Source organism: Patiria miniata, unplaced genomic scaffold, assembly GCF_015706575.1.
Source record: "Patiria miniata isolate m_02_andy unplaced genomic scaffold, ASM1570657v1 HiC_scaffold_16, whole genome shotgun sequence".
In the NCBI taxonomy this organism is placed as follows: domain Eukaryota; kingdom Metazoa; phylum Echinodermata; class Asteroidea; order Valvatida; family Asterinidae; genus Patiria; species Patiria miniata.
The window spans coordinates 3,436,510-3,455,095 of NW_024037054.1; the positions used below are offsets into that span (position 1 = coordinate 3,436,510).

At 39.6% G+C, this 18,586-nt stretch overlaps 1 protein-coding gene across 2 annotated transcripts in view; it reads left to right on the top strand.

The window, feature by feature from the left end:
• LOC119722684 (multidrug and toxin extrusion protein 1-like) overlaps window positions 1-12,338 on the top strand; it is a 33,892-nt gene extending 21,554 nt beyond the window's left edge. The window contains exons 9-16 of one of the 2 annotated variants that reach the window (XM_038192931.1): window positions 570-683; window positions 1,284-1,351; window positions 2,523-2,631; window positions 4,862-4,937; window positions 6,622-6,691; window positions 7,878-8,007; window positions 9,669-9,766; window positions 11,374-12,338. In XM_038192931.1, coding sequence (XP_038048859.1) covers window positions 570-683; window positions 1,284-1,351; window positions 2,523-2,631; window positions 4,862-4,937; window positions 6,622-6,691; window positions 7,878-8,007; window positions 9,669-9,766; window positions 11,374-12,018 — 1,310 coding nt within the window. In that variant the 3' untranslated portion in view covers window positions 12,019-12,338. The remainder of the gene's footprint in view (window positions 1-569; window positions 684-1,283; window positions 1,352-2,522; window positions 2,632-4,861; window positions 4,938-6,621; window positions 6,692-7,877; window positions 8,008-9,668; window positions 9,767-11,373) is intronic. The other variant, XM_038192932.1, reaches the window with a different exon arrangement.
• Window positions 12,339-18,586: the final 6,248 nt, after the last annotated feature.

The window sequence follows — 18,586 nt, forward strand, 5'->3', positions numbered from 1 at the left end:
TCTTGAACCTCACATGCTCCTGCCAGTGCTTGCCCGTGCATATCTGTCTTGAACCTCACATGCTCCTGCCAGTGCTTGCCCGTGCATATCTGTCTTGAACCTCACATGCTCCTGCCAGTGCTTGCCCGTGCATATCTCTCTTGAACCTCACATGCTCCTGCCAGTACTTGCCTGTGCATATCTGTCTTGAACCTCACATGCTCCTGCCAGTGCTTGCCCGTGCATATCTGTCTTGAACCTCGCATGCTCCTGCCAGTGCTGGCCCGTGCATACCTGTCTTGAACCTCGCATGCTCCTGCCAGTGCTTGCCCGTGCAGCCTTTCCAGTCTAAAGGCCGGTTCATACTTCATGCGAATGCGATGCGAGTTTGACATCGCGACGCATTCGCTGCGAAATTCGCCGGAGTTGAAATGGGGTCAACTTTTGCGAATTTGCAGGGTGAAATCTTGCCCCATCGAGTATGAACTATCTACTGCACCTCACATTGTTTTATTGCACCTTTGGTTATACATGTTGTAGGGATCTTCTAACATATTAACATGCACCTCTTTGTTGTTTACTACATGGAGGCTGGTCATGGGATTGTCTCCAAGAGTGGGGCACCATCGTCAAGCTGTCCATAGGTGGTATGGGCATCTCCACCATTGAATGGTGGTGCTTTGAAGCTGGATTCATCATTGCAGGTAAGACGTTGGCTCTGCACGTGTTGGTCACTTTTTCACAGCTACCAGCAGTGAAGTCTCAAGCATTGCTATGCATGCTATGTGAGCGTTTGATTAGCCCAGCTCTCTGAGCTGATCGAACTACTGGAATGCACCCTTTCAGCAGCAGCGTATCCAGCTTTTGATGTCCTGGGGGTAACGGCACACCTGCGCCGAAATGTAGACATGTTATTTTTTCTCCTAACACTTGCCCTCCGTAAAAGTGGGGGGGGGGGGGGGACCATCTTACAAATGGGCGCGCTCTTCAAAACTTACCATTATTATGTATACTATAATATTATATGGACAATTTCACGGCGCATTGTAATGGTTGTTGAGCGGGTTTTATTTGGTGGGATTGATGTCAGAAGAACTCTATAAACACTTCAAATTATTGCTGACAAAAAAAATTGTCAAAAAAAAACGCCGGGGGGGGGGGGGGCAAAGTGCCCCCCTTCCCCCCACTGGATACGCCACTGCCTTTAAGCCAGCGATGGAGTTGTGTGAAATGTCTAGATGGGGGGGGGGGGCTGTATTGGTATGGTCATTTTGTTGAATGTTTTTCTTATTTACAACTTTTAGGGTTGTATGGGATAACGGAAGTTGGTGCCCATGCTGTCCTGTTCAATATCTCTTCTTTGACGTGGTGTGTAAGTATGCAGCTGACTTTTTAAAGATTTGGTGAATTGGGAATTTTTTTTTTTTAGTTTCTTGTTGGCCACAAAGTCATAAAATGCTGAACCGTGGTCTAGTGGAAGCTTTGTGCTTTATGATGCCATAATGTCCATGTACACTCAACCAAAAACGAAAGTCCCCCCCCCTTGCAATACTTTTTGGTCTAACTCAAAAACTACTGGGCACATCTTGCTCAAATAATGACTGATCAGTAAAGAAATTCCTTAGAACAAAGAGATGTTCAAGTTATTTCCTTTAGCCTGAATGTCTAGTTTCCAAAATTCAAACCGAATTGTGAAATTCAAACTGAATTTTACAAAATCTGGATATTAATCCCACCACTGGTAAATTCAGCCGTTTTTAAGCTTAAGTTTTGACGTAACCTGGCACAAATACTCGTAGACCATTATCATGGTGCGGCCATCTTGATTTTTTTCACACAAATCAACGTAACCAAAGTGAGGCTGGAAGGAAATATAGTCTGGTTCCTTTTTGCGCAAAAAGCATTATCATTCTGTACTGGCACTGGATACAGGGAATATGACTGAAATGGTGGCAGCATGATAGGTCTATTAAGCCCCACCTCCCTCCCCCTCCTGGTTTTTTGACCAATCACAAATTTGCAGCGTGTGACATTTGAAATAGTTACTTTTTTTCTGGTCTGTAGTTCCGTAAACGTATGAATTGACGATCTGTTTGCCCTTTTCTTTTTCTCAATATTGTGTTTTTGGTAAGGTGGCACAATGCTATGCCCCAATCTATAGCATATTAGCTCAAGTTGTCTACTGACACTCATTCAAATGGGTCATGTTTTGTCGACCGTAAACTTGAAAAATGGACTTTCTATGGCAAACTCTTGGTGGCGCACTGCATTGTGAATCGCCTGAATTGGTCAATTCGTTACGGTGTGCAACGGTTTATACTCAGTGCAAAAGCCAAAGCAAATACACATTTCTGATGTCACATCAATTTTTTTTGCACTGCAAACTCACCAGTTGAGCACATTTCAACTCGGGCCAATTTCGCAGGGAATGTTTCATTTCTGATGTCAAATTCGCTTCGTATTCACACTCTTGTTTGAAGTATGAGCCAGCCTTAAGGAAGTTCATTGTATCTTTGATTATTGTTTTGTTGATAATACTACAGCTGGCGAATGGTGTTGGTATCGGTGGATCCATCTTGATTGGAAATAGTCTCGGAGCTAAACAACCAACCACGGCGCGTATCACCAGTTGCCTTACTATCATCGTCACAGGTACGACAAGCATCCTTTTCCATAGAAATATTAACTCTTCCAATGCTCGCAATACCAAACATTCACAATCAAGTCGTTTTCCCCTACATCAACAACACACTACTGTGCATATGCCCTACAAATTGTATTTGTTTACACATGAAACGTACCTATGCAACCAGCACCCGATTTCACGAAGCGCTGGGACGCGTCGCAACTCGAGTTACAACGTGTAACACGTCGCAACTTGTGACGCCTCGTGTCATTTATTTCACGAAAGTTGCGATGTGTTGAACGCGTCGTAAGTTTACTTGACAATGGCTTAAAACACGTCGCAAGTTTAATACGACATGTCTAGTGGTCATCGCAAAATAAGAAGAGTCATTTTGTAAGCCAGTTTTATGCCTTAAACATTACATAAACGAGATTTTAATAACGAGGCAATGTGTGTAAAGTTGTAAACAGAAAATTGATTGACTAATTATGAATTGTACTGGAATACTAGAGTTGACATTTCAAAGTAGCTATACCGTCCAATGAGAGCTTGTTTTCCTTCAAAATTGCATGGCACAGCCACCATTTTGTTTCACGTTTTAACAAATTTCGAGCTGAGATCCGACGACTCTTTGTTGAATATCAGACGACTATTTACTGTACGCTGACATGACACATAAAACAGTCACCGAGTTGTGCTATAAATACACCTACGACGCGTCGCACTTACGACGTGTTTTGTGAAATGGATCGCAGGACGCGTCGCAGCTGCGACGCATCGTAGCGATACGACGCGTTGCATTGCTGCGATGCATCGTAAGTTACGAAGAGTTTGATAAAATCGGGTGCAGGTTTGTTATACTCTCATGCTGCATTTAGAGCTCACAGTTTTTCATAAGTTCTACAATCACGCAACTTCATTCAAACTGGCTGCACCAGGACGTATCCACTCTACTCGGAGAATGAGGAGTTAGCGCTCTAGTGATTCAGTGTAGCTCCATGTATTACACACATTTTTGGGCAGCTAATACTCTGCGTATGTCACTTTGAGAATGCCAACTTCAGGTATCCCAATTCAAAAGTCTGCATCGTGGTACTAATTGGCTATGATTATCTACAGAACACATGACAGACAAATCTTAAAAATAAATTTGAAGGAGAATCAAAGTCGTAGAACCTTAATAAGAATTGCAAAAGACATTGACTAAATGGGAAACCACAAACCAGCGTTGAAGGTCTCGAGACCACTTTTTGCTGGTCTCAGTCTTGGTCTCAGGAGCTGTGGTCTCGGTCTCGGTCCCCTTTGGTCTTGATATGGTCTTTGGCTGGTCTAGAGTCGAGACTGGCAATATGTAGCATTTACAGCTCGATCGATTACGTTGTGTTCACTTTGTTCAGTACCGTTGATAGTTCAAACATTTGCTAGCCCGTAAATCATGACTGTTGTCAACCTTGTTAACGAATTGTTATATCGTGGTTGGTTCGGACTGCACAATGGAAAGTCCCCAAAGTACATGTAAAGCTGCAGCAATACCAGTCATGCAGCCATGGGCGTTGCAAGGGGGGGGGGGGGCGCAAGGAGGGGCACTTGCCCCCTCCCTCCCCCCCGGAAAACGGGGGAAAAAAGGGAAAAAGGAAGAAAAAAAAAAGGGAAAAAGAGGTGCGAAGCCATATTGCTGTTAATTGGATGGGGGGATTAGGGCATATGCTCCCCTGCTCATGCTCGGAAAAATGATACATTGAGAATATAATGAAACAGTTAAGGAATTTTGGGGAAAAATTTGCCCCCCCCCCCCCCCGGAAAAATCCTGGCGACGCCCATGCATGCAGCGAAGTGAATCATTTTGATCTGGTGTCAACGTGACCCTTGCCACTGGTCACAATTTTGTCTGTAAACTTCGTGAATAAAAAGGTTAGAACTTACAACTGTAATTATGTGCCTTGCTTTTTTATTCAGATTATTGTTATTTAGTATCTGCAGTCTCGGTCTTGGACAATATCGGTCTCGGTCTCGAACCATATCGGTCTCGGTCTGGTCCGCCTTGAAGGGACTGGTCTCGGTCTCAAAATTTCAGGTCTTGGTCTCGGACTATCCGGTCTCGACTACAACACTGCCACCACACTGCAGATAGTTCAGTTGGTTGAGCACCAGAATGGTAATTGGGGGGTCGGAGGTTCAAACCTCCTCCAGTCAATTGTTTTGTTCAGCTTTGAAAGAACTACCTTAACATCAATTCTTCACGTTGTCTTTCCTCAGCAATTCTCAGCATGATATTCGTCGCTTTCTACTTGCCATTGAAAGATGTTCTTGGGTACATCTTCACCAAAGACACGTAAGAGACTGCAAACTGGCTTTTTCCAAAGTTATTGTGGTTGTGAATATTGGAGGACATGGAGGTGTTAAAACCATTATTTAAAACGAGAATAAATTTGTGCTTGGCCGCTTTTTGAAAAAGTACGTTTAAAACTGGCTTGGGGCCTGGACGTTCGGCTGGGGCCATTTTCTGCGTCAATGCTTGCGCATTCACGGATTCGCTGAATTACAAACCAACTACTTAATACAGAAATTTCAAAAAAAGCATCACTTGAAGCATATTATTTGGAAATGGCCTTCTTTTAGTGTTTTCTTCAAAATGACAGCATGCCACAAGGAATGATTTCGCAGGGAGTTTAGTGCCATTGACTATCTTTAAACCAAAGCTTTTCAACAATAGTTTGGCCAGTTACTTTTTGGATAGCTTCAAATGATCTACTCTACCTTAAAGTAAATGGTACAGTTTGCATTATACAACACCTGAATAAATCCCCGTCATCTGATTGGTGGATCATTGATCACGTGTTATTGAATTATTCGTCCCAACGCACGGCGGTGAATAGAACTTCCATTGCACGGTGTCATCGCTGCTGGCGGTGGCGCTGTTTTAAATCGAGATTACTTGAATATGATGGTTCTCAACCTGTTGAACAGTTGCAGAAATTAAATATGATGAACTTCCTTGTCAAACTTTTAAACAGTTTTTAACCTGAATAAATTGGCTATTAAAAGTCAACCAATCAGATGACAAGGATTTATTCAGGTGTTATATAAAACAAATAATGAATGTTTCATGTTCGTGCAATGGAAAGAATAATTTCATTCGGTGACAGATGAAATGTTCCATTCCACTCAGCTTCGCCTCGTGGAATGGAACATTTCATCTGTCACCTCATGAAATTATTCTTACCATTGCACTCACAAGCATTCATTATTTGTAAACTAACTGCACATGCACGATGGGTGCCAGTGGACTCCACACACGACCAGTACACATTTGGCACTTTGTGATAACACTTTGTGGGCATGGGCGTACTGGTTCGCAAGCATGTAGCATTTTCCAGGCCACGCCGTATTAAACCAGATTAGGGGCCGTTTTTCAAACCGCGGCTTCGGCTGTGTCTCTTTCTCCACTCATGCAGATGGGCACACCTGTATTATAGGACCAAAACCGGGTTTCAGAAAATGGCTGTGCTCCAATCACCCACGTTAATCGTACGACCATTTTTGAGGAACACCTGAGCGTACAGTGTGTACAATGACTTGCCATTGCACCCGCATACGGTAAATGAGTCATTGCGCGTAATTGGCCCCTATATACAGACCCAGTCACGGCTAGCACGTCCGGATGTGCGTAGAGTAGAGAAAATTTTGATTTCTCCACAATCTACCATTTTTTGAAAGTATCGATAAAATAAGGCCTTGGTAACGTAAGTGATACACCATTTTTTTTATCGAGTACCACTATTCGAGGACTTTGATGATCGAGTACAATTTCGACATGTGCGAGTACGAGTACTTTGCTGCTCGAGTACGAGTACCGTCATATCGAGTACAGTACTTTGATATTCGAGTGCGAGTACGAGTACTAAAAAAAAAAGTACTTGAGTAGTACTTGAGTACTACAACACTGGGCAAAAGTGACTAAGGTATTGAAATATGTAACTGAATTTTAAAACAAAGATCTTGTTCTCTTACCCTAGTGACGTGGTCCAACTGGCTGCGAGTATTGTGCCAATCATTGCTATCAGTGAGGTATTCGACAGCGTAAATGTAAGGTTTTTTTTAAACGGCATATCCATGAATAAGGCCAAGTATTCAACCAGTTTGTAAAATTAACCAGGCCAAGTAAAATTAACCAGTTTGTCGTCCGGACCCACTTCTATTTTCCTGCCCGCCTCCTATTTTTTTTTGGGGGGGGGGATTCACACATTCACAATATATTTATCAAATACAGTGAAATCTTGATAAGTCAAGCCTCGAGGCAAACAAAAAAGTCTCCGGTTTCTGGTATGGAGCTTGCCCCAAAAGTGGTGCGGCGATGCATTTTTTTTTTTTTTTTTTTCCTTTTTTTTCCCTTCAAATGTCGGCTGATGACTGCAAATGGTGCCCAACTAAATTTAGTGCAAAATGTATTGGAGCCCAGAGAGGCCACATAAAGTTTATACTCGATCGTAACCCCATCTAAAAACACGTTAAAATTGTGAAGCAGCAGGATTCCAGTCGAACCAGTGAGTTTAGCGGTTTTGAGACATCATCTTACATTGAAAAAAAAACCTTTTTAATTTTGCCGACGCGCATGGCTACGGCGACATGCACGCATACCAGAAACTTTTTTTTTTTGGCCCAAGGGAACAAGTTGAAAATTTGACTTAAGCAGAGTGTTGAGTTAAGCAGGGTTTCATATCATTGTTATACTACTGAAGGCAATGGATTCTCTGTTTGACTTATCAGTTGTTTTGAGTTAAATCAGAGTTTGACTTGTCAAGATTTTCACTGTATATTGTCAATATCTTGTCTTTTTGTTTCCAACAAAATTGTAGCTACCAGTAGGTTTCATAGGGCTCCTTTGCACATATTTTTGTATTGGCAAAAGAGTTGAGAAAATGGAAGAATTACTCTGCAAAAGTATGCAAAAGTATGCAAACTTTTGCAAAAGTATGTATGTACCAACTTTAACTTAAACATTGTTTTCATTTTCAAACATACATGTACAAACAATGATAGAGTAATAAAAAAAAATTGAACACCTTTCAGACCGAACAAAGAAAAAGTTACGTATCTAGCCAAATGTTGTCATTTCCAAGTTGGTCAGTATTTTTGTTCAGGGAACACTTGTCAGAAGTTGGAAATCTGTAAAGCCATGGGCAACTTGTCCACACAAAAAACTTGATTAATTTACATAGCATTGCTTAAAAGTTTTATCTAATAATATAATTTGTCAAACTTTTTTTTCCAGGGTGCATTTTTTTGTATTCTGCGTGGTTGTGGGTACCAGTATGTCGGAGCTGTCGTGGTTCTCCTTGGTCAAAGCACAGGCCTTGTTCTTGGCGTGGCCTTGATGTTTACATATGACAAAGGCTTAAAAGGTATAAAATATTATATATTTTTCAGTGTAGTCCGAACGAGGTGACTGTTACCAAAACATGACACAAAGAAAGTACTATAAATAAAAGGATAAACGCTAGATTCTCAGTTTGCAAATTTAAGTTTTTGTGTAAATTGTTTGTAGCCCCAAAGGTACAAAGGAACATTTGACTTATAAAAAACTGTTGAAATAAATTATTTAGCCAAGGGCGTCAATTGCTTCTCAAAAGGTTTTTTTTTGGGGGGGGGGGGAGAGACATACCTTGATAAGAACTAATGTGAGCCTGAAGTTCAAACGGTGTGGGGTTTGGGGTCCGCTTAAGGGCCCCGGGGGAAAAAGTGGATTCTAGATGCACTGAGGTGCAATCTGAGGCAAGTTCTGACCACCAAATCCATTTTTTAGCACAAACTGTATCATTTAAACATCATTTTCGAGTTAAGAGTCTTTAAATCAGCTATTCTGAGCTATAGGATCACATTTTAAAAAATGTTGGGGTTTTTTGTGGGGGGGGGGGGGAGAGGTTTTCTGAAAAAAACATTAGCTTCAAACATCCGCCTATATTCAGTTTCTCTCCATAATGGAGAATTTATCCTTATATAATTGGATAGATAATTATATAATTCCATAATTAGATAGATCCTTAGATGGGTGTTTGCATTTTGGAGATACAACCATTTAAATGGCCAAATGTGGAGTTTCAATTCTGGGAGACTGGCCCGTACGTAACCAGACTATAAAACTGACGTTGTGGCTAGTTTAAAGGGAATATACAACATTTGCAAACATCGAAAAATAAACCTACCAAGTTTTAAAGAAATACCTTACTAGGATGTTGGTAAATGACAGTCTAAAGCATCCTGTAAAATTATGGTACCTGGTGTCGAGTCATTTTCAAGAAAATAGTATTTTTGTATACATTTCCAACGGTGGTCGGCCGACCACCGTTGGAAAACTTAACTATTTTTCAACTACTGCTCCAAATTTACAATTTTTTTTCAGTGCAAATTTTGTTTGCTATTGGTTACATGTTCATGAACAGGTGCAGGCCAGCTAGACTGGTTCCCTTACCTTACCATTTTCCGACATCTATAAATTGATCCATTTTATCTTAAGTGGAGTCAGGGAACCAGACTACTTAAACAGTTTTGTTTTTCTTGGTTTTTCAAGCATTTTCGAACACAAATCTTCAAACATGTCAGTTAAACAATATTTGATCTATTATACTAACACCTCAAATAGTTCATTTCTGAAAATTACAGCAAAAGCCAATGATGTACATTCCCTTTAATGGGCACGCTTGCGTAGCTTGCGTTGATTCCCTCTACAGTATCGACATGACGGGAAATGAACTTACTTTATTTTTTACTTTTCATTTTGTTTTTGCTCAGGCAAGGTCTAAAAATGATTGTTATGACAGGATGTGCATCCATGCCTACCGAAAGTAGGGGGCGCCCTAGCATATTCCAGCACCCCCATCAAAAAAGTTGGGGGTGCTGCAGCACCCTCGGCCCCCTCCGTTCCAGCGGGCCTGACACAAAACATCATTATTAGGGATCGACCGTGGAAAAAGGCATCACATGCGGTCCAATGACCACTTGTTGAATAAGTGTGTAAAAAGATGTTTTCAATTTTTTCTAAACTGATTCCCGATTCTTTTGACAGGTTTGTGGCTTGGTATGATGGCAGCACTCTTTATTGAAAATGTGATGTGTATGGTCTTCATTTCGTGTTTCATCAATTGGGACAAAGAAGTCATCAAGGTCAGCTTTAGACACTCTTGCCAAAACAAATCAGTTGTTAATTTCTAGTCTTCTCAAGTCAAATTCAATGAAAGTGGTGCAACAAAAATATGGCTACCTTTTGGCATCATAATAAATGTCTGCCTCAATACAGGGCGAGTAACAAAAAACGAAACCCAAATGCCAGGACCAATTTTCGAATAAAGTTTTGCCTGTAACACTTTCAAAATCTAGGATGTGAAAGCCCAATTAATGAGCTTTCGTTTAGTACAAGAATCATTCAAATCACTCGTGTACTTTTCAAGCGATGGAATTTTGAACACAAAGACCCTTTTAAAGATCAGTTTGCGGATCACAAAAAAGTATGTGTTCTTTCAGCAAAACGAAAACAATTCACTTGCATCCCTATGAGAATTTTTTTCGTTTTGCTGAAAGAACACTTACGTTTTTTGTGATCCGTGGACAGAACTTTAAAAACGGTGTCTGTGTTCAAAATTCCGTAACTTGAAAAGTACATGAGTGATTTGAATGATTCTTGTAATAGAAGAATGCTTAATGACTGGGCTTTCATATCCTAGATTTTAAAAGTGCTACAGGCAAAACTGCATTCAGAAAATTGGTCCCGCCATTTGGGTTTTGTGTCGTTTTACTCGCCCTGTAGATTGTCTGAAGAAGCAGATACAATTTAAATCTGAAAGAAGAAGCCTTCGGAGTCAAGAGTACAATATTTTATGAAAGCCAGTTGTGGAGAATATTAGAAGCTTTTTAACATTCCAGAATGTCGCAAGAGATTTGTATAATGAAAACAAACAAGCAGACAAACAGACAAAACAAAAGATAGACAGTTTTAAACAAAATGTTCAAAGGCTTGGCTTTGAATATTGTAGTTGACTCAATTCAATTCAGTTTATTTATGAATGGCAACCAGAGTAGAATTGAACATGATTTACATATTAAAAAAAAACCCAAAATATATTAATTACAAAAACTAGAAAGCACTCGGAGAGCGCAACCTCCGCCAAGGCTTAACAATTCCCTGCCATATTGTTCGTACATCCAGCACAAGGAACTTTTAAAATGCTCAAATCATGTAGCGACTGCCCCTTTAACTGTAACTGTGTGTCAGCTACTGCAGAGATCAACGGGTATTAAAAGCACATGTGGCATTGTACTTGAACATATAGGTACAGTCTGTCACTGTGTGCACAGTATAATGGCCCAGAAATGGAAGGGTCCATTAGTTGTTTTCGGGGGGGGGGGGGGGGGGGGTGCCACAACTTCCTGGTCTATGGTATATACACATACAAAATGGCAAAGAGTCTTTTTAAAAAAATCCTGCATCCGGATCACGTCCAAAATCTAATTGGTCCGTACTTGTACCAAGGACCACCCGTACACAAATTTTCATGAAAGTCTGCCCACAACTTTTTGAGTTATCCTGTTCACAGACAAACCAACCAACCAACCAACGCCAGTGAAAACATAACCTCCTTGGCAGACATAATTAATCATGTAAAACACTGAGATAGAGAGCCACATTTGCCCATAATGTAATATTTTAATATGAATTGGCTGATGATTGATGAACCACTGTAGATACACTTCGCTTTATTGTCCCTCATTTACAGGCTCAGAAAAGAGCCGCAGTGCTGCCAACTACAAGCGAAGTGGACTGCAAGAATGATGCAGAAATGCCATTGGAGTCAATGGGAGACAACGTCGATGAAGAAGCAGTGAAGTTACCAACCACAAGAGACGAGGACGAGCGAACCTCTATCAGAGATGAAGAAGTTCAAGTCTGCCAGAATGATTGCCATAGCGACGGAGAGAGCAACTCTCGGCGTCACAGTGAAGGGGAGCAGTCTGGCTTCTGTCAACAGGAACCCGAAAACACACAGGATGCTGTTGAGGAGGCAGAATGCGGAGAGGAAGAAACCAGACCCAACTGCAGTTCAGACGACGAGAAACAAGACGAGGCGAGACCAGCAGAAGAGGAAGAACCAGAGATAGGTGTCCTGACGCTAGACAGATTATCATTCGCCCAGCTCATTTTGCGTCGCGGTCTGGCTCTTTTCCTTTGCATTTCCTTCCTCCTGGCTTCAGTTTACGTCGCCGTTTACGTTGTTCCCGCCGTCCGACCTACCTTCTCAGAATCGATGAATGCAACGGCCAACTCCACATCAGAATACATCACTGAGAGTTTGAATAATGGCACATACATCGTGGGGGGTTTGGGTACTGGCGCATTGACTGTTGATTTAACAGAATTCTAGCTGGCGAGTTAAAGCAAACCCCTTCCATGTAAGTTTGAGGAGGATAGCTTTTCTATATTTTCATTTGAATAACAAAACCCACAATTCATATGGGTAGCTCATTTCAGCTGCTGCTGACTTGAAGGGAGCCGCCCATTATTCACAATAAGCCATTTGCGAGTGACCTATACCCTTTTGGATATAAATTTGAAAAACGTCAGGTTTCCTGACTTGCTCAGAATGCTTGGCACATTTTAACTGAATTCTCCAGACCTAAGACACTTTTGCTAATCACATGATTCGGGGCAAGCTCTTGCATAGTTATGTAAGAGACGCTCAGCACCAATACATTGTTCACAATGGGTGAGAATGGCACAAAGACACCAGACCATGCCGGAGCTGGGGGTTGCTAGCATAAGGCTTGCCCCGAATCACGTGATATAGTAACAGTCTCTTTGGTCGGGAGAATGCAAAGCCTTAAACGCGCAAAGCATTGGATTAAAGCTATAGTCCATCATTTGCAGCCATCCGAAAAAGTAACTGGCGTAATTATTGTTGAAAAACATACTTGGTTGAAAGATAGTAAGGGGACTAAACTCCCTGTGAAATTAATCTTTCTGGCAAGCTGTCATTTTGAAGTAATCAACAAAAGAAGGCCTTTCCAACGGTGCGTCTTAAGACGCACCGTAGGAAAATTTAAATTAGTAGTTCGTTTTGTTATTCGGCGCAGCGCGCCCAAGCATTGGCACGACGCACAGGCGCGCGCGGTTGCTATAATTCGTCGGATCAGTGCGCGACATCGCGTATAGCTGCAATTCAAAACATTTTAAAACATGATTCAGCAAATTTTGATTTGAAATTGAGATCCTAGAATGCTGTTTTTCTCGGAATATACAGCTGAAGCTGAGCTGAAACTTGATCAGGTTAGTTGTTCAGTATCCTTCATTAGATTTTGAACAGTTTTGTTGCTTCAAACGAACAAAATGCACAAATTACAAATGATGGACTGTATCTTTAAGTCAGCGTTCCAGATTTTATTCAAATTTAACACACAAATGGCTTATTGCATATACAAAACACAAAACATGGAACAATTTTACAAGTACATGAAACGCCAATTCCAAATAAAAGTTCAATTATTCATTAAAAAAAATGGTTAGATGACACCACTTTAACAAGTTATTGCCGGAGGACATGTAAACACAATCTGGCAATGTAAATTCGTAGGGGCAGGTGACTGGTTGAATCGTCAAGCTTTCCCTGAGTGCGGCGGTGGACGTGTGTATACACGTCAGTGATTCCCATTGGTTTTGTACACGCCGCGTGTTGGACTTGAACTTGGCCGCTGTACATGGCCTGTCGTTGTAACTATCACTCTGTGGCGGGGCCTGGGAGTGTTGCAAAATATAAAGTTACGGTGATAAGTATCGCACAAATAATGTATGAATGACTCTCAAGAGTCAGTATTTGTGGTGTTTGACTTCATTTTAAACTTAAGCTGATATAGTATTTTTTGGGGGGCCAAAAATAATCCCGCGGTCAAGTGGTTAATGGAAAAAATATAAGTGTTAAAACTTGGTAAGGTATACTTGTAATACATTGTTTTGGCTCAACTACGTTTTGTTGCATATGGGGGGGGGGGGGTAGACCTAGTCTGTTGTTAAAGACGCCCTCACTACCCCTTCCAATTTTTCAAGTACTGTAAAAAAAAAATTGACTTTTTTTGGGGGGAGGCATGGCCTACATGGTGTGAACTGCCATTATGAAACTATGCACTTGTTTGCAGCAAGAATCAGGTTTTTTAATGAGTTAAATTGTAGATATTCACCGTTTGCAAATGTTGTGGAGGCTATATATGTATGAAATTTGGTACGCTTTAAAAGTTTTTAAACTACTAAAACTTATAACAATTTGAAAGAATTTTAAATGACTGATACAAAAAAAAGTATCAATCTACTGAATATCGTCAGATCTTAAACTGTAAGTGGTTGTAAACTAAGCTGTGGAACTAATACTCGCGTTGTAAAGACTCCCATGAAAGCTTTTCTTTCTAATAGAATTCTGAAATTGCACTTTTATGTTCATTAATCTTTACTTAAAATCTATGTATTGCAATACAAAAAGTATTTGGAGCCTTTAATTGTGTTTGGTATTAATCAAATCAGTGATTTGATATTTTATAGTCAAGCGTCTGTGTTGTAAGAAGATCAGACTCTAATTTCTGATGTGTCCTAGCATGCAACTTTTGCACGACCCCGCGCGCCAGCCAGAGTCAACCTTAGAAACTGTGATGTCATTGCGATCAGAAATTGTGGACCAAGCTGTTGATTGGTCAATCTGGCTGACATGTTTTTGTAATACAACAACTGGTTACGGAAGACCTGATACAAGGCACCCGCTGAATGGTCAGAATCTCGAGGTCAAGTCACAAACTATTTTGCATAATTAATCACCAAATCTGTTTGCATATCACAGACCTTTGCCAGACTATCTGTGGGGTTGCTTAAAAAAGGAAAATTTTAAATAGAATTTGTATTTGAGTAGAAACTTTATATTGGCTTAGGTGTCAGTTAACTGCTGAAAATCATGTTTCTTGAAATTAGAAATTATATTTCAAGAAAAAAATTATCTCACTCCCTTGAGAAATTTTCTTGGAAGGGAGACATTTTTTAAAACTTGACTGTTGTATGTTGCCGCGGGCATCAGAAAATATATTGGCACATACAAACAGTATAAAAAGGTGCTATGGTCTTTTAAAAAGGAATTAAAGTACATGTATATAAGGGTATCTGGTTTTCTCTGGTGCAATTTATTGACATGAATTTTTGAACAAGGTAAGGTTCCATCTCTTTGCTGTTATAGTGGAATCCTTTAGAACATACAGTATATATGGAATACCAGTATTTATAGCCATTTGCATGTATATGCCATATTTGGCTCCTAACCTATTTTTTGTAAGCCCCACTACTTTGTGTTTAACTCATTAGCACTTGTATTATACTGTATTACAATGTATAACACTGTATTACAATGTGTTACAATGTAGTAAATCCTTGATGAATCCATAAAGCAATACAGTGCTGGAGCGGTTGTGGGGTGGAAAAAAGGAATTACAGGCAGGGTGGTACAGTGACTACACTCAACCAAAAAAGAAAGTCCCCCACCCCCCCTAAAATACTTTTTTGTCTAACTCAAAAACTACCAGGCACATCTTGCTCAAATTATAACTGATCAGTACAGAAATTCCTTAGCATTCCAGCCACGCTCTTTGTTTGGCCCAAAACAGTGATAATGTGTACAAAATTATGCAATTTATGACAAATGGTACCGAAAAAAAATTGCACTTTTGTGTACTTGCAAGGTGAGTGTGAACCACAACTTGCATGTATACAAAAGTGCAACTGTTTTCGGTATCATTTGTCATAAGTTGCATAATTTCGTACACATTATCACCGTTTTGGGCTATAAGAGTATGGCTGGATTGCTGAGGAATTTCTGTACTGATTAGTTGTTATTTGAGCGAGAGGTGCTCAGTAGTTTTTGAGTTCAGACAAAAAAGTATTGGAAGGGGGGACTTTCTTTTTTGGTTGAGTGCATAAAGGGCTATTAAATTAACAAACTACAATGTATAGTGTTTTTATACAGTTACGAAACAGAAGTATGCTGCCTCTTTGTATACATCACCATAGCATGATTAAAAAAAGTAATAAAACAAACATTAAATTAAACTATACAGTATATAATCTGGAAGGATTCTTTCAATCCAATCTTAAAGGGAATATACATTTGCAAACATCAAAAAATAAAACTACCAAGTTTTTACGAAATACCGTACTAGGATGTTGGTAAGTGACAGTCTAAAGCATCCTGTAAAATTATGGCACCTGGTGTGAAGTCATTTTCAAGAAAATGGTATTTTTGTATACATTTCCAGCGGTGGTCGGCCGACCACCATTGGAAAAACCTAACTATTTTTCAACTACTGCTCCAAATTTACAATTTTTTTCAGTCCAAATTTTGTTTGCTATTGTTACATGTTCATGAACGGGGGGAAGGCCAGCTAGACTGGTTCTCTTACCTTACAATTTTCCGACAACTATAAATTGATCCATTTTATCTTTAGTGGAGTCAGGGAAGCAGACTACTTAAACATTTTTTGTTTTTCTTTGTTTTTCAAGCATTTTCGAAACACAAAACTTCAAACATGTCAGTTAAACAATATTTGATCTATTATATTTACCCCTCAAATAGTTCATTTCTGAAAATTACAGCAAAAGCCAATGATGTACATTCCCTTTAAGTGTTGGCATATTAGTTGTTTTGTAAATAAATTATATATCATCTTGCCCTTTTTGTTCAAGGGCCCATGCAATGTACTTTTTAAAATGCAATCCTTGAAAATGCACCTTTGAGTCCCATTGAACCATATTTTCAATTATCGTTTTTGCCATTCTCAGGGACATTTTGGTGCCTTTATGGTTTTTATAGGATTTTCCATGTTCATGACCAAAATTGAAATTGAAAACCTCAATGTTACATCTATTTCAGCGTCAATAGTCGCCAGAATTTTGGTTCTTTTGCTGTCGTAAATTTTCTTTTCTTTGGCCATTCGTCGTTGTTTCAGTACATGGTAGTGAGCCATTGAGCAAACAGAAAAACCCTAAACTGAACAGTGTCTTCTGAAATGACATCACAGCAACAGTGCCATCAGTTTGGCCTCAATTGTCTGGAAGTGCATGGAATTTTTTTTTAAATGTTTAAAAAAGTGCACTTTTCAATAAAATTAATCAAATAAGTTTTCATACATTTTAAGAGGAGGAGACAGTTGCACGCACAAAATGTGATTAAAAAAAGTAATAAAACAAACAATTAAACTATACAGTATATAATCTGGAAGGATTCTTTCAATCCAATCTTAAAGGGAATATACAACATTTGCAAACATTAAAAAATAAAACTACCAAGTTTTTACGAAATACCTTACTAGGATGTTGGTAAATGACAGTCTAAAGCATCCTGTAAAATTATGGCACCTGGTGTGAAGTCATTTTCAAGAAAATGGTATTTTTGTTAACGTTTCTAGCGGTGGTCGGCCGATCACCGTTGGAAAAACCTAACTATTTTGCAACTACTGCTCCAAATTTACCAGTTTTTATTCAGTTCAAATTTTGTTTGCTATTGGTTACATATTCATGAACGGGTGTAGGCCAGCTAGACTGGTTCTCTTACCTTACAATTTTCCGACAACTATAAATTGATCCATTTTATCTTTAGTGGAGTCAGGGAACCAGACTACTTAAACATTTTTTGATTTTCTTCGTTTTTCAAGCATTTTCGAAACACAAAACTTCAAACATGTCAGTTAAACAATATTTGATCTATTATATTTACCCCTCAAATAGTTCATTTCTGAAAATTACAGCAAAAGCCAATGATGTACATTCCCTTTTAAGTGTTGGCATATTAGTTGTTTTGTAAATAAATTATTTGATATCATCTTGCCCTTTTTGTTCAAGGGCCCATGCAATGTACTTTTTTAAATGCAATCCTTGAAAATGCACCTTTGTGTCCCATTGAACCATATTTTCAATTATTGTTTTTGCCATTCTCAGGGACATTTTGGTGCCTTTATGGTTTTTATAGGATTTTCCATGTTCATGACCAAAATTGAAATTGAAAGCCTCAATGTTACATCTATTTCAGCGTCAATAGTCGCCAGAATTTTGGTTCTTTTGCTGTCGTAAATTTTCTTTTCTTTGGCCATTCGTTGTTGTTCAGTACATGGTAGTGAGCCAATGAGCAAACAGAAAAACCCTAAACTGAACAGTGTCTTCCTGAAATGACATCACAGCAAAAGTGCCCTCAGTTTGGCCTCAATTGTCCTGAAGTGCATGGAATTCTTTTTTTAAATGTTTAAAAAAGTGCACTTTTCAATAAAATTAATCAAATAAGTTTTCATACATTTTAAGAGGAGTAGAAAGTTGCACAAAATGTGTTCCTAAGAAATGTTTATCTGATGGACCCTTTAAGGCACAGACTATCAGTGCTGAAGTTGAGTTCATCACAAATTCATCACAAGCCCATCACAATGAGCCTCTATAATGATGCATCACACTTTGTTTCCATGTGCGCTTTTTTATGGAGCTACGAACCATCGGGGCCCCACCAGGCTCCCGTTGAAAAGTGCACATCAGTACAGAGGCTTATTAAGTCCCGCAGTCCTAAGTCAAGTCAGACCAAGGTGGGATCCAGGAGGGCCAATTGGGGCCATGCCCCCCCCCCCCAAAAAAAAAACCACCCAATTTTTGTTTATTTTGTAAGTGACGTCGCAATAAAGGCAGGCATTGCATACACCACCATCTTTTCCTAAAAAAGAAAATGACAAAGTGGTCACAACTTTCCTCAGATCGCACCACAGAGCATCTAGAATCAAAAAAATTTTGGCCCCACTAAAAAAAAAATTTCTGGATCCGCCCTTGAGTCAGACACTATTTAAATGATCTCTGACAAAGGCATTCCTTTGTTTTTGTTTTTGCCCCTGTTACCTGTGGCTGGACTTATGAAAGGACCTGTAATGGACTCACTACAA